The following is a 25286-nucleotide window of genomic DNA, read 5'->3' as shown; positions in this document are numbered from 1 at the left end:
TCTAAAAATGCATAATAAAGTTCATGATGGTATGCGGATAAACTAACTGACATTGCACAACTTGTCTGCAAAAACATGTTACATCTGGGAAACCGAGCAGCAGATGTGCTCTAAGAGACATGGTAGACCCAGTCTTTACTCTCACATTGCTGGGACTTCCTGCTACAATTGTTTTTTTTTTTAACCATTTAAGGCAATTTTACTGAAGTTCTCTGAACCTACTTCCTCTGATTTCCCTGCTCTGTTAACCCCTCCCCTGCCATTTGATTTGTATTACACTTCTCTATGTTGGCTTTAGCTTGCTGTTTTATACAAAGCACTCCTATTAGAATGCAACATATGCAAAAGTGCATATAATGTTACAATGCAGTAGAATGATGGCCAAGATATAAAGTTTTGCAAAGATGTTACATTCTATGACTGTACATTACTTCTGATAGTGAAATATAATTATTATTGATATCAGACGATATAAGAGTCATGGAAAACGACTTTAAAACGTTTGATGCATGAACATTTAATATAGAGGCTACAGTGTTTCTGTTCAAGTAAAAGAACCACTTCTACCTGCATGCTGCTGCTGGAACCGTAGTTAAAAAACTAAATAAGTTTGATGTTACCATAAGAAATGATAACTATAGAATACATCTAGTTAAATACCAGGAGGAGATCGCGGCAGCCAGCGGATTGGAACAGAATTGGAGATTGTATAGGAGCAGCTGGGAGGCCGAATCATGTAACCTCCTCTGCACAACGCAGGGTGGTCACGCTATAACAACTTATCCAATCAACAGAAGAAGGGGAGGAGAGAGGGTATGTACTTCCTTCCTCAGCACAGGCTCCACCAGGAAAGATAAATAGGGGAGGTGTAATGTTTGAGGAGCACGTGGTAAAACCTGATTGTATGTGGAGGCGGCTGACTGCATATCAAGGGCATGTAGGGCAATTTAATGGCATGTGGGGAGACAGATGACATATATGGAGGACGATAGGCATATATGGGGCATGTGGGGAATCCTGATGGCCCGCAGGATGACCGATGGGCATGTAAGGGGTATGTGAAGAGGGCTGAGGGGCATGTTAACCATTTATGACAATTTTGTCTCCACTTCAACAGTTCTCTCTACAGTAATGCAGTAACAGCTTGAGCTACTGTGAGGAGTCAGACTAATAGTAGTCCTTTGAATCCTCCTCCTCCACCAGTTAGGTAGGGGTGGTGCTAATTTAATGGTTATTGTGAACATTTTGGCAATCTCCGATGTTTACTTTCACTTAAGCTGGGCACACACTACAGAAATTTCGACCGACTTTTTATGCCGAGCAATTTTACATGCGACCGATGGTCCAATCGCTCGGTCCATGGACTGCATACACACTAGCCTTGTTTAGGATGACAAAGGGAAGAGCGGACGTCCCTTTAGCGACTTTTTACAGCCATGTTGTCGTGAGCAATGACTAATTTCGTACTCACTGTTGTGGATCGGTCGGAAGTTTATACACACTACACAGCGGAAAGGAGATTGGAACGAAAATATTAAACGGTACGACCAAGCAAATGAGGCGACAATCGTCCATTTGGGCAGACTTTCGACCATCGTGTCACTGCTCACACTGACCCGACTTTTGAACGAGTGGTCGTATGTCAGCTGTTTGAGCCGATTATTGGACGAAAACAGTGTAGTGTGTACCCAGCTTAAGCAAGATATTATAAATTATATTTTCAATGTGTATGGTATGTATGGGTGTGTTTATATGTATATGCACACTGGCTGTTCGTGGAATCTATCAATATTATTGATGCTGAAAAATTGGCCACTGAGTATCACCTACTTTAAACTAGGGATGTGCACCGGCCACTTTTGGTGTCTCGTGTTTTGGATTTGGATTTGCTTGAGGTTTTGGGTTCGGATTTGTTTCGCAAAACACCTGACGAAAGGTTTTGGATTCAGATTTATTTTGAAAAAAAGCCATAAAAAGTGCTAAAAACCAGTTTTGTGTTTTTTTGTTTTTTTTTCACTCCTACGCTATTAACCTCAATAACATTCAATAACAATCATTTCCACTAATTTCCAGTCTATTCTGAACACCTCACAATATTGTTTTTAGGCCAAATGGTTGCACCGAGGTAGCTTGAGCACATAATGCCAAAAAAAGAGGTACAAGATGGAATTGTTCTGGGCTCTCCCTCCCACCCCTCGCGAGATTCGACGAGAGACTTGGACGACAGAGCCTCGTTTTCATTTTTGCCCGCCGGAAATATCCGACCAGTGCTCGGATCCGCACTGTTCGGGTGGGCTCGGATTAGCGGAATCCGAGCCCGCTCATCTCTACTTTAAACAACCTTAGAGTGAGTATAAGATATCTGCATGCCATTATTGAAATTGCAGGAGTTTCAGATTCAAAGCCTGAAATCACGATAAATCATGTCATAACTTTTTTTAGAACATTTAATGTGACTTGAAACCAACAAAAATCAAGTGAAAGAGAAATATGCATAAGTGTGCACACCCCTTCATAATGGGGCTGTAGCTGTGTTCAGAGTTAACAAACACATTCAAAATCATGTTCAAAGGTAATTAGAATATACCTGCCAGCAATGAAAGGGATTGAGATTAACCAAAAATAAAGATCAGCTGTTCCTGTAGGACAGAGCTACAAACGGTCAGGTTTTCAGGATTTATCCTACCTGTGGAAACAGGTAGGATAATTACTGACCTAGCCAAATAGATTAACGCACCTGTGCATAATTAAAGAAATCCTGAAAACATGAACTATTATCTCTTGAGGACCGAGTTAGGGAACCTCAGCTGTAGAATTCTCTTAGTGTTTTTTTGGTAGCATCCTGCAGGAATTTCTGGCAGGATCTAATCACTCCCTGCCTTACAACAATATTTGCTATAGGCAACATCTCTACTTTTTTAAACCCACAGAAAGATACGTTTACCCCCAGGTGTGTAAAAAGTTGGTACAGTTATTCAAAAAGACTCTCTGCTACAATAAAAGCAAAAGGTGTTTCCACAAAGTATTAGCTTGAGGGAGTGCACACTTATTCAACCAGAGCATTGGAAGTTAATTTTATTTTCACTTGTTTTTCCTAAAAAATAGTCTGTTTTGCAGCTTGAATATTGTTGGTTGCAAAATCATAATAAAAGGTGGAAAAATGTTGAAAATGATGCATCTTGATTTCAGGTTTTACGTAACAAACACCTGCAATTACAATATTGGTGTGTAGATCTTTTTATATACACTGTACATATGGACATCTAGAGATGAAAATCCTTGGGTTTGGCCCTTCATAAATTCAAAGTAGAGATTATCAAAATTTTCTAAACTATTCATTCAATATTTGACAACATTTTGCTGAAGAAATTTGGCCTTAAGTGTTCCCAATCCTATTGCAACCACACCATGAACAATGAATGGACCATTGGTGTCTCTGCTGCACTAAATAAGGAAAATAATGTGATGCTATTTCACTTGCTACTAAGTTGAAATGTAAAGCCAACAATAAACCTGCCAGCGGCTTTGAGCTGAAAAAAACAGCTACTCCTCCAATTTTCAGCAATTAAAAATGAGGAATTTATGATTCTATTGTTACATGCATTTTTCGTGTCAAAGGCTTTGTCTATAGGTAAAAAAAACCTCACCCCAAATCATATGTAACCGGCATTTATGGATTATTTACTGTGACCACACCCAAGTGTGCTAGTTAAATAATAACAAGGTGATAAACTCTTATTGCCAACTAAAAAGGTTACTTAACCACGAGATGATAAAAAAAATAAAGTGCTAACTTCTATAAATCTCTGTGAACGCTGAGTTGTACATCACCCCCTTCTATATAAAATGCACTGCTCATCACAGTTCAGTTTCAAAGAGAAAATTACCCCCATACCATGTGTGCTAAAATACTTGCTGTGTTCTGTTTTGTTATATCTGTCTTTCTCCTTAGCATTTCCTGCCTAGTGAAAGTAGCTTTTTTTTCCCCCAAAAGGGACAGGGGCCTTTTTTTTTTTTTTTAACAGTTCAGGCTCGTTTACATAATGTACTCCCTTCATCAGCTCACATTGCCTATAGTGGATCTCCAAGGTAGACAGAGTAAAAAGACAAATAACTAAATTCTGTCTTCATAAACATTTTTTCAACATAATAAAAAGCTATTGAATTTGCCATGTTAAGTTATGTTGAACTTGCAAGCGTTTTCCACCTTCAGATAATGCAATGGCTTTTACATTCCTCTTCTGCAACTTTAGTGCTTTTTAGCTACATACTTATTTCATCTGTCAACCCTGTATGTAACAGATATGTGCCCTAAACTGTTGTATTCAATGCTTAGAGCTCAGCAGAAGTCAGGATAACAAATATATAATCACTGTTCCTAAAAATAATAAATTATTTAAAAAATTAACATAATAAGAGGAAAGAACAATCATTTAAATAGTGCCAGCAAATTCTGTAGTGCTTTACAATTGTAAACAAACATGTAATAGACAATACCAGGTAATACAGACAGATGTAAGAAGGTCCTGCTCGCAAGCTTACAATCTATAGGACAAGGGTACATGAGGTTAAATCTACATATGGCAATACGGTCCAGCCAGATTACAAAGGTAAAAGTGATTAGTATGCTATATGATCCAGTCACACAGCAATGTTGGTCAAGGGATCAGAGGGTTGTTGTCTTGTGTGAACTGTGTAAAGAGTGGTAACAGGGTAACCAAGTGTGGTTAAGAGGGTGGTTGAGGAATATTATAAGCTTGTCTGAAGAGTTTGGTTTTCTGAAAACACTTGCAGGTTTCTAGACCAGAAGAAAGTCTTATTATGCGAGAGAGGGAATTCCATAAAGAGGGTGCAGCTCAATTTTTTTTTCTGTAAACAGGAATGGGAGGATGTAATTCAGCACGCCTGTAAATGTGGCCCAGAAGGAGTTTTGGTTGTGGCAAGGGGGCAGCACTGTTAGTGGAAAAAAAAAAATCCTGCAAAAGAAAAGAAAATACTTACCTTGCGGTCACGTCAGCTGGCACTCCGGCTCCCTCCCTTGTCTCTTCCTCTGTGCGGTGCTCGCAGTGAATGTAGGGCGTGATGTCATCACGCCCAACATCCATTGCGGAGCGCAGCACAGAGGAGTCACCCGCGCGAGAAGAACAATCAGCAGCACACAATTGGAGAAAAGAAGAGGACAGGAGAACAAGCCGATTAAAAGGTAAGTTAAGGGGGATTTGAAAAAAAAAAAAAAGTGATTATATATATATATATATATATATATATATATATATATATATACACATATAAAACTTTTTTTCTCATATATATATATATATATATGTTAACTATGTTCTTTTGGATGATCAGCTATCGTTATTGTTAGTGTATCTTATGTGCGGCCCAAACCAACTCATCGTCTTCCAATGTGGCCCAGGGAAGCTAAAAGGTTAGACACCCCTGATGTAATTAATGAGAGATGCAGATCTTGTGCAGAATGGAGGTGTGGAGTAGGAAGATATTTTGAGACAAGTGAGGAAATGTATGTAGGTGCAATTATGTTGACGGCCTTGTATATTAGTAGAAAGCAACTAATGTAGAGACAGAGTGGTTCAACAGGAAGAGTGATTTGCAATGTATTTAGTTTATGTTATTAGCTGATTAAGGGTAACACAATTACTTATTGTTTGTAGAACAGTGAACACTGACAAGCTAAAGAGGAGAAAAACAACAGTAATCCCACAAGCTTAGTGTAAAACAGTATCCACACCAGTGGTTCCCAAACTTTCTCAGTTGGAGGCACCTTAGGGTCACCATAATTTTTCAAAGGCACACCAAAGCCACAATAATTACCAGGTAGTCCCATTTTTTTAAGTAGTTGGGTCAAAATAACACAACTACCCAACGTTCATCGTGTAAGTATACACACTGTAACGAACGGCCAGCCTGTGCCAGATACAGAAATCTGAACAGCTGGCCGTGACTGGCGTCACCTTAGACAGTCAATGAATACACATTTTTCTGCCACTACAAAGGATTTATTATGGTGTCCTTACAATCACCAGAACCACTTATTAATGTTTCAGACTGAAATCATATACACATGTAGCATGAGCCTTCCTGGGCTTTGTAAATTCACAAAGAATCACGGAGAATATGCTAGAAAAAATTTATTTAATCTGAAAAATGTTTCCAGGGCTTATTTACAAAAATTAATAGGACATACAATATGTTGCACAAATGAGTTTCAGAAAATAGGAAAAAAAATCAGAGTACTACTTACTAGGTAGACTTGATGTGTGTGAGGGAACAAAATAGAAGATGGGACATTTCAGTCTTAATAGACTCTCTCGTGAAAATGCACAACGTAATGTCTAAAGGAATGGATTTTAAACCCTTCTTACAGGCTCTTCACCCCCACTTTAGGAATTACACTTTCAATAAAGTCAGACTCACTCCCAAAATGACAGAGCTTTCCGAAGTAAATTATCTATCACTAAGATATATGTTTGAGCACCTCAGAGAATCTCTCACCTCTGATCTGCTTTGAGTGGTTAGATGGTTTAGAACTTTGGCGTTTCAAACTCCCCCAGATCCTTATCCATTTGGATTCAACAGAAATCAGTCATTAGATATACTACATAATCATCACACACACACACACACTAACACAATATCCGACCAAATGGTCGCATATCGCCTGATTGGCTAAAAAATCTCCAGTGTATACCTAGCCTAAGTTACACACATTTCAGATGATATTGACCATTCAGTAAAAAGGGACACAACCTCTTGCACCAAGTAAAGGCTGTTGAAACTTCTTAGCAAAACCTGTGAAAAACTTTTGAAGATTTGCTTTCAGACCTAGCAGCCAAGGCCCTTTAAGGTGCACACACAGATTTCCTAAGGCGCTTGTTTTCAGCCTAATTCAGAGAGCAGCAAGCAAATACTTGTAGAATGGGGGGAGATACAGTATAAGCAAATTGGTGGTATTTTCTGATAATTCAGTCTGAGAAAAAGGAGGCACAATTTGTGTGTGTACTGCATAAACAAATTACTGATATAGATGTTGGAATGTAATTAGCCCAACAACTGCCAAAATAAGCTCAGCACAGGGGTGAGAAAAGCCTTAGCAGTGAAGGGGTTAAAAGAGTTTTTCACTTCCTATGTGAAATGTTCAGTTTAGTTTTGATGTAACAGATCCTTTGCTCACAGTTGGGTCTACATTTTGTAGCAAACTGACGACAGTGAGATTGAAAATGTATCAACTAAACTATATACTTTTGTAATAAATACAAATTCCCTAATCAAGTCCAATAAAGCCGTTTATTACTGACTTACAAAGAGGGAAGTGCTTCCTTACAATGATATGAATGCTTGCAGAGCACACAGTGACATGACACTACACAGAAGGGAGCAGCCAAAGGAAACCACACCCTATAATAATGCCTGTGGGCAGGAAGGAGGCTGGTTGATGAACTTTTAGAAAATGAGACCACTGGCAAGAGAAAATACACTACACATGCTACATTTGAGCTGTGACAAAGCCAACTGTTACTTCAGTATAATAATACCTGCTTTGATCTTCCTTGATGCTTGGCTGACCCTGGGATCCACCTCATAGGAAACACTTGTGGGTCATTTTATTTTCTTAGATTGTGCCAACTACTACGTTTTGATCCTGGCCTACATTTATCATAAAACATTAGTAACAAATGCATGGCAAACATTTGAGATGTGTTTTTACTAGACAAAGTACACAAACACCACCATTGGGTATGCTGTGTAATGTCCCATTCTCAAGGTATACCAAAGCAAGTGTAACAGGCTTCTATAAATAAAGCCCAACCTTAATAATGATGTGATTAAAAATCAGGTGCAATATTTAAAAAAATGTGTTCTTTCTAGTCTCACAATGGGTCAAAATGAAGAAAACATGAATAAGACAAACAAACACAAAGGAGAAAAAACATTGACATAGATTACAATACAAGAAAAGCAAACAGATTACAAAACCAGGTCTTATATCATAAACAAAGACAAAATATACAAGAGACAAAACATATCTAAAAAAGCTGTATGAAAAAATAAAATATTTATTAACCATAGCAGAAAGAGCTACATAATTCATACTTTTGATTGGATGTCAACATTCTTAAGTAAACATAATTTTCTGTTTTGTTCATGCAATATAGTATCAGATTTAATATTTCCTGACTGCACATAGTAGAGCAAAGCACTTGATATTGGGAAACAGGATGGCTATTATAACCTCTGGCCTAAAAATGGCTGTGATGTTCCGATAATAATCCACTACAAATGAATTTGATCATTATGAGGCATCTTCTTAAATGTGATCTTTATGGATACAGAATCGTCTGGCTACATGTTCTAAATAGAAAATATTCCGGATTTAGGGTTCACCCAGATTAGAAAGGTCAGTCTCTGGACAGCATTCACAGTCATGTTTTGCTTAATGAGAAAGTAATTTTTATTAACTATTAGAATTGCTTATTTTCCAAACACCTTAATTATATGTGCATATAATTGCAAAAGCTTATCACAACAAACTAAAGATATTTAAATTAAATTTGTGATGAGGGAAGTTTTTACTTTCCAGATTACCTATCTTTAAGTCTACTGAATAAGAAACTGTGGGTTTAATGTAGTCTGAAATGGCACGTAACAGTTTTTATACATGTAGAAAAGTTAAAGTTATGTTTGGTTATTTTAAATGTCAATATGTATTTTAATATTTTATGTTTGGTGGTCCTTTAAGTTGAAAAGAAAAACAAACACAAAAAGCTGATTAAGACAAGCTCTGCTTCTTATTCAAAATGTAGTATGCACATTGATAAACCTTGCAACTATATTTCTGTATAGCACTTCAGGTAAACACTTAAAATCACAGGAATACAAATAAATTCCAGGTGTCTGAAACCAAATTGCTCAAGAGGAACTAATAAGCCAAGTTGCTACTGTTTATCCTATGAATACAAAGAATTCCAGCAATATTGGTGTTGAAACATGCAGATGCTCACTTCTCTATTCCTGTTGTAGAAAGGAAACCAACAAGTTCAGCAACAAATCAAACACACAGAAAACAATCAGAAAGGCATGCTTTACACAGTAACACTACAGAAATAGGTGGGCATCCTATAGTAAATGCTACCAATTACATTATAAAATAATGTTTGATTTCCTTGTCACGTTGAGCGTTTATTCTGATCTATATAAACAGCTTTGTGCTATAATGGAATTTTAGCCATCTTAGTAAATTACATTTTGGAGTTTCACATACAAAACCACGAGTTTTGTATCCGTTTAACATGAACACAATAGTTTCAACAGTAGAGGATTTCCTCTTAGATCAGTCTTCCATTCACAAAATTGTTCATTGGGAGAGACTTATAAGGCTGCAGAGTCTCAACTGGAACACATTTGTGTTTCAGCTCTCAAGCTTGTTCCTGAAGAGAGGGTTACTGGATCGCTATGTCAGAGCTGTGTGCATAATGGCAGAGAAAGGGGAGACAAGGCAGTGGAGGTTTGTGCTCTCTACAAGCATGCTGATACTAGGGGCCTTCCAAAGACCCTCTGCTCACTACATGGTCATGTGACTGTGGTTGCCATGGCAGTTGCATAACAATTGGTAAACTAAATCATTAATTTCAGCTTTACTTCTGAAAGTAAACCAGAGTTATTTCTGTTTAAAACATAAAATCGGACACTATTTTCATAGAATTCCAGAGTAATGTCACACCAGTCTGGTTCACATTCTGTGTACAGTATAATTGTTTTTGGTGTTCGCTTGAGCCTTCTTTATTGATGGATGGCTATCTTGGTAACAAATTCAATACCTACCATCTTGTACATATATTTTCCTTCTTTCTCCATTGACGGTGAAATCAGTATAACTTGCACAAGACATGCTCACTCAAAACTCCCTAAACAGACCATACAACTGAACACAGCTCGGGCATCATAAGTACAATAGAGCATATTTATAAAAAGATGTTTGGTGTAAAAGAATTGTTTTCTTCTGCACTATATTTATCATGTTATAAGCATATAAGAACTGAACTGCAACAATAATGCATTCCAAGTTGATGAAGGTAATTTCTACCAGATAAGACAGATGTATGGCATGTTTGTTTTCCTACACCTAACATAACACTTGTCTAGTGACTATCCGTGAATGTGTGTAGCTTTGAGACAATTTAAAAGGACATTTCATTTTAATTACAGTTTAAGTTCTGAGTCTTTGTGTATTTCTAACGTATACACAGTGGGAACAGACACGGTGAGGTTACTGGGCTATGTGGCACTACCTGCCTCATACCCAAGTGGTGTCATTAGTTCACCTCACAAAATGTTCTTTGTAAGGCGACAGGTACACTTTTAAGATTATATTTATTGTTCTATTTTACAACCCAAAATAACTGCTTAAGTTAGAGACACATGAAAAGAAATCGAATTGCATTTAAGCCAAAAAATGTTAATCACTTATTTTAAAATTTCACATAGGAATCATTTATGTACGGATGTGAAAGTAATTAGAATTTTAAACATCCTACATAACTCTTTCAGTAATCTGGTTTACATGTATTTCTCCCACATGTAAGATTTTTTTTTAATCTTAAAATATAAGATCATTTCCATTAAGATCCATGTCATTCTGGCAATACAGATGATTAGATAGTGAGACATACAGACGTCAGCCTTATAGAGATACAGGTTTCTTTTTCTGGTCTCTGTTCTATAATTAGAAGAAACCCAAGGAGTGGACACACAGAAAAACTGCAGCCTCTCAAAGTTAACACGTACTGCACAGCAATAGTGACCCTATGGCCATAGCTTGAAATGAGTGCATGACAAACATGCTGGGTCTTGCTGCAAAATGTTCCACGAAACTAGACGCCCAGATATGTTAAATTTACCTTGCATTTACCCTCACCTATTAGCAAATTACAACTGCTTGGAAAAAAATATAAAAAAGTTTCACAGAAAATACAAATCAACCACACAAAACATTTGAAGAGGTTGAGGTAGTCCTAAGAAGCTGCACCATCACATTTGAATTAACTATAAATGGCATGCTGGACTCAATATCCTTTCATTCTTAAGAATGAAAATACCATACCAATTAAGAATACCATACCAATTAAGCCAATGCAATGGTTTAAATTGTGTGGGTTTATGTTGAATTGAGTAAATGAAGATTACATTAATTTGGTGAGGTAGTTCTAGATGACAACAAACTACATGAAAAACATATACTTAAATTATTTGCAGCATTCCAAGAGTAACACAAGTTAAGCTACACAGAACAATGAGATAAATGTAAACAATTTATTTTTTTGAAAAGCTAAGAAAACTCAATGAGAGGAGTAGAAGTGGCACCCTGGCACATCATAATGACCGACACAAAAAAACGAAATGAAAGTGGGAATGGACAGCCTGCTCAATGTCATATACCCTGTCTCTGTGTCAAAACAAAGTACTGATAACTTTAGCTTCCAATACAAAAGCTTTGTCTACACACAACTAAACCCACAAATAGTGATATGTACTGAAACCAAATAACTATGTAGACACGCAACTATCAGTTTGGGAATGATGTATAAAGCTACAGCACAGGTTTGCCAACCTTTTGCCTCCAGTGATTACTGAACAACTGCCAGCAGTCACTGTCTAACAAGGCAAGCTGGGACTTGTGGTACCACGCCAGCTGGAGACCCCAAGTCTGTCACAGACAGAGGTACTACTGTCTATTTAAACATTTTTATATCAACTGCGAGAAGAGAGTTAACAAGTTCAGTGCCAGGCCCAGCTTTTGCCTGCTGTACACAGCGCCGCCTCGGGCAGTAACGCAGTACAGACGCCAGCGCCGACCACCGGGCTCAGGTGCATCACCCCAGACCCAGGGGAGCCGATAACAGATTATATACACATAACCACAAGAGCTGCAAGCCCAGCGACTATTTACCTTCTCCTCCTCAGACACCCGATCCTCATAGTCAGCCATCTTGGCTTCAACTGGCCCAGCCCCGCTGGGAAGGGAGCGCACAGCACCACGGTATGGGAGGGTGATTTTCCGGCAGAGACCGGAAGTGGGTGTCCTGCATGGTCGCCATGTTGCTACAGTCAAAACCAGGCTTCAAATTCAGAGGCTACAACTTCTCAACACCGCGCTTTCTTCAGGGCTCCGGGGAAACGTTTCCAAAATCATAAAATGGCTTCATCTTCTAATGAGTGCAGGACATGAACAGCCATCTCCCAATATATCACTTACACAGAGTGTCAGAAGCATATGTGTCTGCGTGTAACCGGTTATAAAGTAATACATCTCCCAGACAGTACTCTACCAAAGATGGCATAGCCTTATTACACGTATAATGACACCACTGTATCAGTAAAGAGTAAACAACCTCTGCGCCCCCCCCCCATTTGTGGAACTACAAGTCACAGCACGGCTACCCTCGATGCAGAGCAGAATGTAACATTATTATTAGCGATATATAGTACAGTCCTACAACAGATGCCTAGAACCCTGCGTGCATCAAGCATAACGGAACATCTAATTCTTGTTCCCCATGTCAAACTGATGAAATTACCCGCCGATCCCACCAGCTGCTGCACCCCACCAATCCCGGGCAATGTCCCGCCCATCTCACACCTCCTGCCATAGCGGGGTTGACAGAGGAACAACAAACATGGCGGAGTCTCCGAGCCAGGGTGCCCAAAGCCCTTCCCGATTGGTTCGGTTGAAAGTTTGCTTGTGTCGATACTGGGCCTACGTCTGTCTTCTGCTCCTTGTGGTGGGATTGCTGGTTCTCCACCAGTTCCTAGCGCCGCTCCGGCTGTACAAGGCTGCGCTGGCCGGTGAGTGTGAGGCTGCTGTCTGAGGGTAGGCCGCTGGCTCTGTTGCCTAGCAACGGGGCTTCAGGTGGTGGTCTGGTAGCCTAGTGTGCCCCAGCCCAGAATAGGTGAGCAATGGCTTTCCTGCTGCTCCAGTCATTTCCCACAGTGTCTGTCTCGGGAACAGTGATTGGTAGTATTACAGCAGCTGGACAACCACAGGTTACAAACTTGTTCATGTTAACCACTGGTTTCATCAAACCTTGCCTAGCAGTATTGCAGTCCTGTATATTAAGTGATTGCCTGGTAATGTGTGTGCTGCAGTTGTCTGTATTCCCTAATTATATACAGGAGTTATGCAAATTTATTTAATCACTTCTGATTAATCTATAATGAAAGTGGTATATCTTTCAGCTCTGAAAGATGTGGGACTATGGACAGGGCTGGTGGAATGCTGCTTAAGCTTACGGTCCCTCCTCCCCCCAAAGAGTCTCCCTTCCCAACACCCCACACACACTTGACATTTCTGAAATAAAAATAACTCTTACCTCCTCCTGGCGGGCTCGCTAGGCTGCTGTCCAGTTGTACTGATGTCTGATGCAGAATGCTGTCTAGGTTTCACTTGTGCCCCGGGGCAAACACAGGATATCTAGAGGGGAGGCTTCAAATGTTAGATTTCAAAACAAAACAAATGACATGTCCCCGGCTGCCCAACAACTTTTCTCACACATTCCCATCAGCTATTCTCGCATATGCCACCCCTTGCCCATCATCTTTTGTCACATATGCTAGCTGCATAACACCAGCTTTACTCACATGTCCTCCTGCCCATCAGCTTATCTCTCATACACCGCTGCCCTAAGCGCCCAAGCCAGGTTTTTGCCGACCATCTTTTCTTTAAAATGCCCCGCCCACCTGGTTTTCTCAAACATGCTCCCCTGCCAAACTGCTTTCCTCTTGCATACCTCCCTGCCAACCAGATTTGTTCTCACATACCCTCTTGCCCACAAACTTTTAATATATAAACAGCTTAATGGTTCAGCAACCATTTCCTTTTTTAGTATTTGCTAACTTGGCTCTCTTTTGTTGCTGTCTATTAATGTATTATGTAGATGTAATATTAAATATACTAACACATGCAAATAAATAGAGAAAGGTAATCTAAATGACAGATAATATAGACCATTCTACACTTTGCGTTTCTTAATGTATTCTGTAGATGTAACATTAATTATACTAATAGAAAGCAACAGGAGAGCAAAATAGAGGGCAAATGCTAAAAAAACATAAATGGCTCCTAGAGTAGCAGCGGTATGGTGAATTATAGCGGTGCTTCATTATGGATTTTAATACATAGACCCATAGCCTGTAACTCATGGGGATTTCTGAATGTAACCCCCCTCCCCCCATTTCCTTCAGCCCCATCTCGCCCAGTTTTCTCCAGCCCCCCTCCCCCCCATTTTTGTAGCCTTCTCCATTCCCCCCTATTTTTCTGTAGCAACACACACACACACACACACACACACACACACACACACACTCAGTAAATATTAGAAATAGGAAACAATTACCAAACATAGCCCCTTTGCGCACGTGGGTGGAGCCCATCTAAGCAAGGTGATGTAGACTGTCTTGTTACTGTGTTAGACAAATAACTTTCAATGATGCATGGGCTATTGCTTTGCGACCTATCTCCTAGTACTTGTTCATCCATTGTTCATTGACTTCTGTTAGTATCACTTATTCTTGTTTTAAAGTTACTGCCAGTTATTCCTACTTCAATTTAACTTTTGAGAAATAAACAGTTCTTGCAAATACATTGGTTATAGTGAACACTAGTAGTTGTTATTGTGCCTCCTCAGAGGTAGATTTTAAGATGTTTGGATGGCTTCACATATGGCAATATTTTACACCTCTGGGTAAAATATGGCCATATGGTAAAATACCATTCCAGCTACAGTCATCTCAGCTTGAATGGTTGATAAAATAGAGATTCATATCTATAGTAAAAGTGATTATAAGTACACTGACAACTGATTGCAGCTTGAATGCAATATAGCACAGGAACAATATAAGCATGTGTGTGTATCCATCCTAAATCTAAAATGTATAGATGCTAGACGTTATATTACGTAATGGCAAGCTCTATCTGTGTCCTTTACTTTGCAACCACTTTAAAAGTAATGGAAACGAGGTCTACAGGCAGGCTTCCCAACTGCGTCATCAACATGTTGTCAAAAAGATTTAGGGCTAGATTTACTAAGCGGCGGGTTTGAAGAAGTGGAGATGTTGCCTATGGCAACCAATCAGATTCTAGCTTTCATTTATTTAGTACATTCTACAAAATGACAGCTAAAATCTGATTGGTTGCTATAGGCAACATCTCCACTTCTTCAAACCCGCAGCTTAGTAAATCTAGCCCTTAAACTCTCAGCATGGAAATGTATTCATGATCAAAGTTTAAAGCAGAGTAATATTGGGTGCTTTATGCTGCTGTAGGGCTATTTCGATAAAGCTTGTTCCCTAGCATTTGAAATGTGTCTACTGGCAACAATAGAAAATCAAGCAGCTATTTGGTATACGATCCATGCATCTGTGCAGCAAATGCTCTCCTGCAGGCTGTGTTTTATTTATAATGATATAAAATAGACAGATTTACAAGGAGAAAGTCCGGATCTGTAGTTTATGCACATACAGTATTATGTAGGGGTCTATTTACTGCATTTACCCATCTCCCCTTAAAATTGACAGATTGGTCAGTGACTGCAGCGTATGTCATAGTTGCCTGCTATTGTGTAATGACCAGGAGACTTCCAGTTTAGGGTAAGCACTTCTGGGTTCCCAGGAGTGCAGGCAACTCCTGAAAGGGAACTTTCTTGTCTATAAGTTAAAAAGGGATACATGTTCAAGATCTGCCGACCGCAGTGAACACTGAGTGGTAGGTACGTTATAACTAACTTGGCATCATCATACCACTTGCACACCCATCAACATTGTCCAGGTGTAAAGGTGTGGTCATGCCTGCAGAAATTCTAGGCCACCCCATTCCCCTACCCTAAAAGGACACTTGTATTGCTATGTGCGCCAGGGGCACTCGCTCGTTGTGATGAATAGCACGTACCCTAGCCATTGGGATGGTGGGACGGTTTCCTTTAAATCGGGATAGTTGAGAATCATGCATTTGATGAGACAGGCGTTATCAAGTCATGCCAACCTCTTATACTTTGCCTCCACATCTCCCGGAAGCAAGATATAAAAAGTTAGCAAGTATGGCTTATATGCAAATATAACGTAAAGCAGGGAGGTTACCAGAAAGTGCATGTGTTTGCAATGTTTGTCCCTATGCACACAAAGAACGCCACTTAAAATACGCACTATCCACCCATTTATCTTGTTTCTTGCTATTCATTTTAAAATCCCATTTTGCACTGCTCCGCCAAATTCCATGTTTTGCAAAGATTGCTCTCTCTGTATTAGTCCTCTTATAAAGCTATGTGCTTTGGTGGAAATATAGGCACACTTGCATGAGACTGCCAAAGAGGCTTTTGTCCTGTGCCTTTCCGATTTGCTTCTCATGAAGGAGTCCCAATAGTGTGTGATTTGAAGTTTGTGCAAAGCTCAGTGCGCCATCTATTGGCATATTTCAATATTACAATAACTGTCTTTTTGGCTTTGCTTTCCTACAGTGCTTATTTATCAGAGTGGAATAGTTAGCAGACAATCACGCATTTTCTTTCATTTTCTACATTACACTAGAAATATATCTACTAATGTTATTAAAGCCATTTATTTATATACTACAATGTTTAATTGTATCCTGAGTTTACACTACAGCTTTGTTAATAAATAAAAGTATCTCCTGCCAGTTGTCCCTGTGGACTGCACTTTTGTGCTTACCTATTCCAAAGCTTGTTAAAAACTGTCTTTTAATTTATAAATGCTCTAAAATCTGTTTGGTAAAGCATTGGAAAACTCCTGCACCCTTTCCCCTCCAGCATGTTCTTAATAAAGTTTGATTTAATGCAGCTATGGAAAATTACCATTTAACAAGAGACAACGTAGATGATTAGATGGACAATTAGCAGTGCAGACCATTTTGTTTTTTCTGTTTCTTCTCGTAGCTGTATGTATTCCTAATGTTCCTTATTTTTTCTTTCCTCTGATACTCTTCCATGTTTTCCCTATCCATTATGCAAATCTAATTAAAGTTTTTTTTTTTTGTGTTTAAAAAAAAAAAAAAAAGAGAAGCAAAAAAAGGTTTATAATAAAATGGCACATGGATAAGTGATTGTATAATTTTGTAACAAAGTGAACATGTTTTCACATTTATTACGTCTCTTTTCTGCAAGTTGTCATTTTGAAATAAAGCTTAAAATGAGCAGCACGGTGGCTAAGTGGTTAGTACTGGGGTCATGTGTTCAATTCCTGACCATGGCCTTATCTGTGAGGAGTTTGTATGTTCTCCCCGTGTTTGCGTGGGTTTCCTCCGGGTGCTCCGGTTTCCTCCCACACTCCAAAAACATACTAGTAGGTTAATTGGCTGCTAAGAGAATTTACCTAGTCTGTGTGTCTGTCTGTCTGTGTGTGTTAGGGAATTTAGACTGTAAGCCCCAATGGGGCAGGGACTGATGTGAGTGAGTTCTCTGTACAGCGCTGCGGAAGTAGTGGCGCTATATAAATAAATGGTGATGATGAAATGGTGATGAAAAAGAAAAGTAGTAAAAGTATCTCCCACATCCACATTATTATCCGTAAAGGCACACAATGGTGGTCATTTGCACATAGAGCATGCAAATTTATATTTAAGCATTAGCTGCCTGTCCTTGTTTCTGTTTGACCTTCAGTTATGTTTCTTTTAACTCCTGAAAGTAAAGGGACGTGGGGTTATTACAAATATTTTTGTATTTTGTACTTTATATTCACCTAAATGGAGATAGTGATTTTCACTCGCTAGCTTTTCTGTAAAAACAAAACACAACAAGAACATAACTATATGTAATCTGAATTTCCCATCCATTCATGAGCGTTTAAATACCTAGTCAGTGGCCTAGAGCAGAACATGGTGGCACCAATCCTGTGGCAATGTGGAATGCTCACCATCCATGCAGGTTTGCCAGTCATCGCAAACAAAAACAGCGTGTTAGTCATACTTTGTGACTTATGTGGAACATTTGGGAGACTCTAGTATTTCAGAGAATCCTCCCGGGAGACTAAAATCGCTAGAGAAGAGGAGGATAGAGGTTTTTTTTCTTTTCAATATTTGACACTCCCCAGTGCTTTTGGGGTGTCGCCCATAATTGTGCATAAATATTTCTGGCTGTCAAAATTACTATCTGTCAGCAGTATCTACCAACTAATTTTGAGCACTCCCCAGTGCTTTTGGGGTGTCCCCCATAATTGTGCATAAATATTTCGGGCTGTCAAAATTACTATCTGTCAGCAGTATCTACCAACTAATTTTGAGCACTCCCCAGTGCTTTTGGGGTGTCCCCCATAATTGTGCATAAATATTTCGGGCTGTCAAAATTACTATCTGTCAGCAGTATCTTACCAAATAATTTTTAGCACTACAAGTGCTTTGGGCTCAGAATGGATTCAAAGCAGTCCACATATGATCAGAATGAGCAACCAGGTTCTGTCACCAGTCCTGATGTTAGTGTTCCCAGTACGTCATCTGGGCAAGGTGATGTCAAACTACACAGTGTTTCGAAATCAGTCCAAAAAAACAAAAATTTTTTTTTTTACTGTATTGAAGCGAAAAAGAAGTGTTACTGAGCAAAAGTTAACTGCCGATAAAAAACAAATTGCCAACATGCCATTCTACACACGCAGTGGCAAAGCGAGAATGAGACCTTCACCTTTGGCTATTAGTGGCAGATCCCAAAATGTTACCGAGCCTACAATTGGTGCACAACTACTGTTACGCGTCAAAGCCGAGTTGCAAGATAACAATAAGGCATTAGAGGAGAATGTTTGCTCTGATTCAGAAATGACACCAATCCCTGTGGAGAGTCCATCTAACAGTGGGATGTCTAATCGTGAGCATTCTGCTGATGTGTGCCTTAATAGCCCGAGTGTAGCCGGTGATACACAAATTGAGGATGCCACTTTGGAATTAGAAGAGGATGAGGGGGAGATTGGTGTAGGCGACGAGGGCGCTAATGAGGATGTTGATGATTATGATGCAGACAGATACCAAATTGCCTTTCTCAATTTCTATTTATATTCTAGATTATATAACGGCTGAATAGTTTTCTATTTTACTCCTAGTGGAGAGGGGATCTGATGCAGACAGATACCAAACTGCCTTTGTCCATTTCTTTGTATATTCAAATTTCTAGTTCTACAGTCTATGCAGGCTGCTTTTTTTTATATTCAACTACAAGTGGAGGGGGGGGGGGGCATAGATAGCCACCAAACTACCGTGGTCCATTTAATTTTACTTTCTAGTTCCGCAGTCTGTGCAGGCTGCTTTTTTTTATATTCAACTACAAGTGGAGGGCGGGGGGGGGGGGGGGGGGGGGAATAGATAGCCACCAAACTACCGTGGTCCATTTAATTTTACTTTCTAGTTCCACAGTCTGTGCAGGCTGCTTTTTTTAATATTCAACTACAAGTGTACGGTGTAATATACACCCAAAGATGATGGCTTCATTGCCAATAATCAAAGATGGAGGAGGTAGACAACCAGGTTTGTCTGTATAATTTGCAGACAAGTGTTCGAATTAAGGACGGCCTACCAGGGATTAAACTGTTTTTTTCATAATTTATTAGCTTTAGAATTACCTCACTTATCTAAGAAACTGGTGTATCACTAAATTAGGTTATTTTAGACCAAAAAAATTGTATTTTATTTTTTTTTTGAAAATAGCAAAACAAAACCAAACAAAACCAAAACACGCAAGGGCGGTTTTGCAAAACCAAAACACGAAGGTAATCCAGATCCAAAACCGAATACAAAACCAAAACACGGGGGTCAGTGACCATCTCTAGTCTGAGATGAGGCGGATCGTATTGTCATGCCACCCCTAAATGACATTTTTGTGGAGGAGAGGTGCAAAACGTAGATAAGTATGGCTATATTTATTTAAAACTTGCAGTGACATTATTTCATTCATTTTTTACTTCTGCCATATTATACCTAATCACACCATGTAGAAAAATGACTTTACACAAGTCGCCCTGCCATAGTTATAGACTGTAAATCCCACAAAATGTGAAATTTACAAATAAGTTCAGCCATGTTACAAATATATGGCCTTTTTGATCAATGAGATTAAAGCAGTTATGTGCTGGGATGACCATTTGCTATAATGGAAAATGGCAGTCATTGTTGGGTATGATGTGCTCTATTATGCTGTCCCATATACTTTATTTATGCATCTGTTTCAAAGGATATTAGAAAAGAAATCCCAAAAACAAGCAAGTACAGTTTTTTGTATTTTGTAAAGGAATCGTCTGACTCCATTTCTGAGAGTTCAGGATTTGGCCATATCCTAAAATATTTATTTGGGTCCATCCCTAGTTCTAAGTCGCCACGTATATGAGTGTGCAGAAATAAATTGATATTGCAAATGGGAAAGAAAGAAAAGTTCTAATTATAGATGTTAGCTTCTCAGATATAAATAGTTTTCAGTGAATTTAGTCGTTTTGGTAAAGGACATAGATTTTTTTTTTTTAACTTAGAAAGTTTTTTTTATTGAGTTTATAAAATAAGGGAAAACAGACATAACAATGTATTGTGGTTACAGTCAATTGTATCAGAAATGCAAACATTTACATTGTTAACATATAACAAGACACCATACAAAAGTAAAAACATAATCCAGAAGTAGAGGAGGGAAGGATGGCAAGGAAGCAATGAAGGAGACTTGTTTAGAGATATTCAACAGTTCAAAAAGACATATTTGGGAACATCAGAGCAGTAAGAGTTTGGGAGGCTGAATTAATTACTAAGGGTCCTGTAGAGGCAGATGTTCTGTATAATATTCATGCCACGGGAACCATTTGATCAGGGCCTGATCAACCACTAGGCTGACCAGGCTGCAGCCTGGGGCGCTGGGTCCCGGGGGGCGCGGCGCTGCGGGTATTTTTTATTTTTTTTTCTTCATTCATTTTTTTTTTCGGGGTGGGGAAGGGGGGGTCGCCGCGGGGGGGTGGAGGGCTCGACGATCAAAAGCATTGGTGGTCAGTGGTTAGCAACACACAGCCAATCGCCAGGCTGCCTGTTGCTGTGCAGCAGACAGGAAGCAGGACGTCTTCACTTCCTATCTGCTGATCTGAGGAGAGGAGCGACGCTGGCACAACTACAGGTAAGTGAAGGGGGGAACTGCCCTGCATATCTATAGGGAGGGGGGGGGGACTGCCCTGCATATCTAAAGGGAGGGGGGGGGAACTACCCTGCATATCTATAGGGAGGGGGGGGGGGGAACTACCCTGCATATCTATAGGGAGGGGGGGGGAACTACCCTGCATATCTATAGGGAGGGGGGGGAACTACCCTGCATATCTATAGGGAGGGGGGAACTACACTGCATATCTATAGAGAGGGGGGGGAACTACCCTGCATATCTATAGGGAGGGGGGGGGGACTACCCTGCATATCTATAGGGAGGGAGAGGGGGGACTGTCATGCATACGTATAGGGAGGGAGAGGGGGACTGTCATACAAATATATAGGGTGGGAGGGGGGGGGGGGCTGCCATGAAAATCTATAGGGAGGGAGAGAGGTTGATATGTATGAAGGAGGGCAGAGGAGGGGGGCTGATATATGTGACTGGGGGAGTTTTGATGTGACGGGGGGGATAGTTACAGAGTGGAGGTAAGGAAAATAGCTGCAAGGGGGATGAATGCAGGGTGGGAGGTAAAGAAAATGGCTGTGGGGGGGGGTTGTGGTTAAGTAAAATGGCTGCAGGGGGTATTTAAAAAATAGAGCAGCTTTGGGGGGCAGAATCTCATGATTGTGTGGTGGTCACATGGGTGGTCTCAGCAATCACTAGAATACTAAATATTAGTGAGATGGGGCTGGTAGAGGTTTGTATTTGATTGACAACAAATATTCAGATATTGCTTATATATGCCTGTCCAATGGGGTACTTTTAGCTGGCCATAATGGAGTGTTTTGTTTTAACTAAAGGGCCTAATCATTCAGGGTTTGCATTATAATACATTTTTGCATTTTCAAAACAGGACGCCAACTTTCCAGAAGCCAGCGAGAGGATAACAAAGTTGCAAGAGAGAAGAGCAAGAACAGGTAAGAGACAATGGCAAAATCTGTCTAAATTTGAATGCTGGAGAATACACCTGAACATTCATATTCAGGAGTGTTCCTATACACCTATATATTCGGAGGAGGGGGTAGGGCGCTGCGGCCGTATTAGCCTAGGGCGGCCAGAACCCTTAATCAGGCCCTGCATTTGATCCAAGGAAAGGATACAGCAGAGGAGTATCTGAAACCAATGGTTTCCATCTCATAGCTACGTTGTATTTTGGAAATAATTTTTGAAATGGATAAAAGTAGGGGAGACTTCCAATGTTGGGCTATAGCTGCCTTAGCGGCAATGAGAATGTGCCCACTAGCGTAGTGGTTATGGCGTTGGAGGTGAGATGGGTATAGGTGTAGTAATGCTACAGCATGGCTGGGAAGGACATTGGCTTTGGTAACCTGGAATATCCGATGGAAAACTTTGGTCCACAGTGGCCTGACTTTAGGACATGTCCAAAAAGTATGTATGATGGTACCAACATCACCACATTCTCTCCAACAATGCTTGGATATCGAAGGCCAGATTTTGTGGAGTTTATCAGGGGTAAAATATATCCTATGTACCAACTTCTTTTTATAGATATTCTGGAAGGTTTTTTCCCATTCTTCTGCTGAAATAGTAATCCCCAAGTCAGATTTCCAGATAGCTTGGATCGGGAAATCACGGGTATCAACGTAAGACAGAAGGGTCTGATATGTATTCCTAGGTATGTCATAAAAGTAGGGCACCATTGAAACTTATACAGTGACTTTAGGGGCCATAGTGTGTACTGTGGAAGGGCAAACCCAATTACTCTGATTTAGAGGTGTTGAGTTTGTAATAGACCCCTGAATAATCTGCAGGATTTGAGATAATGCAGGTAATGAAGACTCAGGTTTCGTGACAAATAGTAAAATGAAAGGGCACAGATTTTGATAAATAATAAACAACTACCGTTGAATGAATCCCCTTTCAGATTGTTTGAGGCATCTAGAAAAACGCTTGTTCAGAGAAGGAAAGGTGAGCGCTACCATCAATCCTGTGTCATGTCAACAGTAAAGCATCCTGAGACAATTCATGTGTGGGGTTGCTTCTCAGCCAAGGGAGTGGGCTCACTCACAATTTTGCCTAAGAACACAGCCATGAATAAAGAATGGTACCAAAACATCCTTCAAGAGCAACGTTTCCCAACCATCCAAGAACAGTTTGGTGACGAACAATGCCTTTTCCAGCATGATAAAGCACCTTTCCATAAGGCAAAAGTGATAATTAAGTGGCTCGGGGATCAAAACATTGAAATTTTGGGTCCATGTCCAGGAAACTCCCCAGACCTTTATCCCATTGAGAACTTGTGGTCAATCCTCAAAAAGTAGGTGGACAAACAAAAACCCACAAATTCTGGCAAACTCCAAACATTGATTAGGCAAGAATGGGCGACCATCAGCCAGTATGTGGCCTACTATACTATTATACATATATTTTTCATGCCCCACTGTGTCCTTTACCAATGATATCCATTCTGCAAGTCTGGGAGGGTTGGGTGCCATCCACTTTCTAGCTATACGGACCTTTGCTAGCATTGAAATGTTAATTAAATATTGTCTTGTAGTCTTGTTGACCACATTAAACAGGTATAGGCAAAAAATGCAACTGCCAGGGGTGAAAATTGGTATATTTGGCGATAAACCTTGTGACTCCGTGCCAAAATTTCTGTATTGCGGGGTAGTACCACAGAAGGTGCCAGTCTCATGTCGACATTTAGGACAGAGAGCACTGCAATCTCCTGAACTTAAGAGGGGGCCTGTTTATTAATTAACTGGTTTTGCCCCCTTAATTATTTCATTGTAGAAGTTTTTGTCATTGCATCTTCAGATGGTGTTAGCCAACGGGCTGATGCTCTGAAAACCTAGGCTTTTTTGAGCTTGTTAAATTGCCCCACACCGCAGTCCTCATTAAGAATTATAGGGACTTTGGTAAAATGTGAAATATCTATGATCTCTCCTGCGTTAGGCATTTATTACATTGGTAATTAACTTAAAAATGCTTAAAGACACCCATTTGCTTATTGTCCTTCCCTCCTCCCCTCCCCCCCTTTTTTTATTTCTGTACCCCTTAAAAACTTTTGCAAAATTTAATAAAAACTTTTAAAGGAAAAAAAATAAAAAAATGCTTAAAGACGTTTATTAATAAATAGGCTCCCAGGTCTTGTCGGAGTAAGATATGCCGTGTGTAAAATGTAAAATTGAATTTGTTTGTATTTTAGAGAGAGAGTAGATTTCCTATGGCTACTAGTAATCGTTTCCCAGTACTGGTCATGAAGAGCATCCAAGTCTGCCTCCCATTTGGTCCTGAGAACCGAGAAAGCATCCTTATTAATTTCTATTTGCGAAGAGAAGTACACATAGGAAATGAGCTTTCTTGATCACAGTTCACCCTTAGGTAGTACCCTAAAATCATTTGAAGATCTAAGTATATCTGCCCCACAGAGTCCAACCAACTATTTCACCACCAGTGTCTGCCATAAGCGAGTGGTCAACACCCTCACCTTAGAAAATTATTTGTGCGGAGTTCCATACTCTTAACAGCTTGTTCAACCCGTTGGTGGTCTATACCCCGACAACAAACACACTGACAACATACACCCCAACATAAAGACAACGAATGTAAAGTCCCCGACAGTGGTGTAATTCTGACACGTTGAAAAACAGACCTTTAAGAACTACGACCAATGAACATCCCGTCAGGGAAAATTAACGTCACTTTAAACTGCGGCACTGTCACTCGTGATATGAAGGTACTAATTGAAATTACTACATTCATATCACGAGTGACTGCTAAAAAAGACTGCCCTTTAGACAGGTTAAAATCTTTGGACAATGCCAAAGGAGAATGGTCAGAAATTCCCCCAGGCTTATAGTATACCTCCAAAACAGCAGGGAATAGTTTACAGGAAACAAGGGCCAAATCAATTGTTGAAAAGGAGTGGTATGTGGAGGAGAAGCAGGAGTACTGAATGGTAGTAGGATGCTTAAAGCACCATGCATCACTTAATCCCATCTTCAGCAAGGCAGGCAAATGCTGCTCCCTGTGCCTATCCAGATCCTCATCCAATACATTGTGAAAGTAGCCCAAGCACATAACTGCAGTCTGGGAAGCATTTATAGTACCCCTAACAAATAATATGCACCTTGGCTTATCTGG

At 39.9% G+C, this 25286-nt stretch overlaps 2 protein-coding genes across 3 annotated transcripts in view; one reads left to right on the top strand and one right to left on the bottom strand.

The window, feature by feature from the left end:
* CAPZA1 (capping actin protein of muscle Z-line subunit alpha 1) overlaps positions 1-12074 on the bottom strand; it is a 35823-nt gene extending 23749 nt beyond the window's left edge. Inside the window, exon 1 of the mRNA XM_075196257.1 lies at positions 11969-12074. Within this exon, the coding sequence (XP_075052358.1) occupies positions 11969-12007 (39 nt within the window). The 5' untranslated portion in view covers positions 12008-12074. The remainder of the gene's footprint in view (positions 1-11968) is intronic.
* A 156-nt stretch (positions 12075-12230) lies between these two features.
* ST7L (suppression of tumorigenicity 7 like) overlaps positions 12231-25286 on the top strand; it is a 93377-nt gene continuing 80321 nt past the window's right edge. Inside the window, exon 1 of one of the 2 annotated variants that reach the window (XM_075196255.1) lies at positions 12231-12864. In XM_075196255.1, the coding sequence (XP_075052356.1) occupies positions 12639-12864 (226 nt within the window). In that variant the 5' untranslated portion in view covers positions 12231-12638. The remainder of the gene's footprint in view (positions 12865-25286) is intronic. The other variant, XM_075196254.1, reaches the window with a different exon arrangement.

Source organism: Mixophyes fleayi, chromosome 2, assembly GCF_038048845.1.
Source record: "Mixophyes fleayi isolate aMixFle1 chromosome 2, aMixFle1.hap1, whole genome shotgun sequence".
Taxonomy (NCBI): Eukaryota; Metazoa; Chordata; class Amphibia; order Anura; family Limnodynastidae; genus Mixophyes; species Mixophyes fleayi.
Note: the sequence above shows the minus strand (reverse complement) of the source record. Positions and strands in the feature narration are given on the sequence as shown.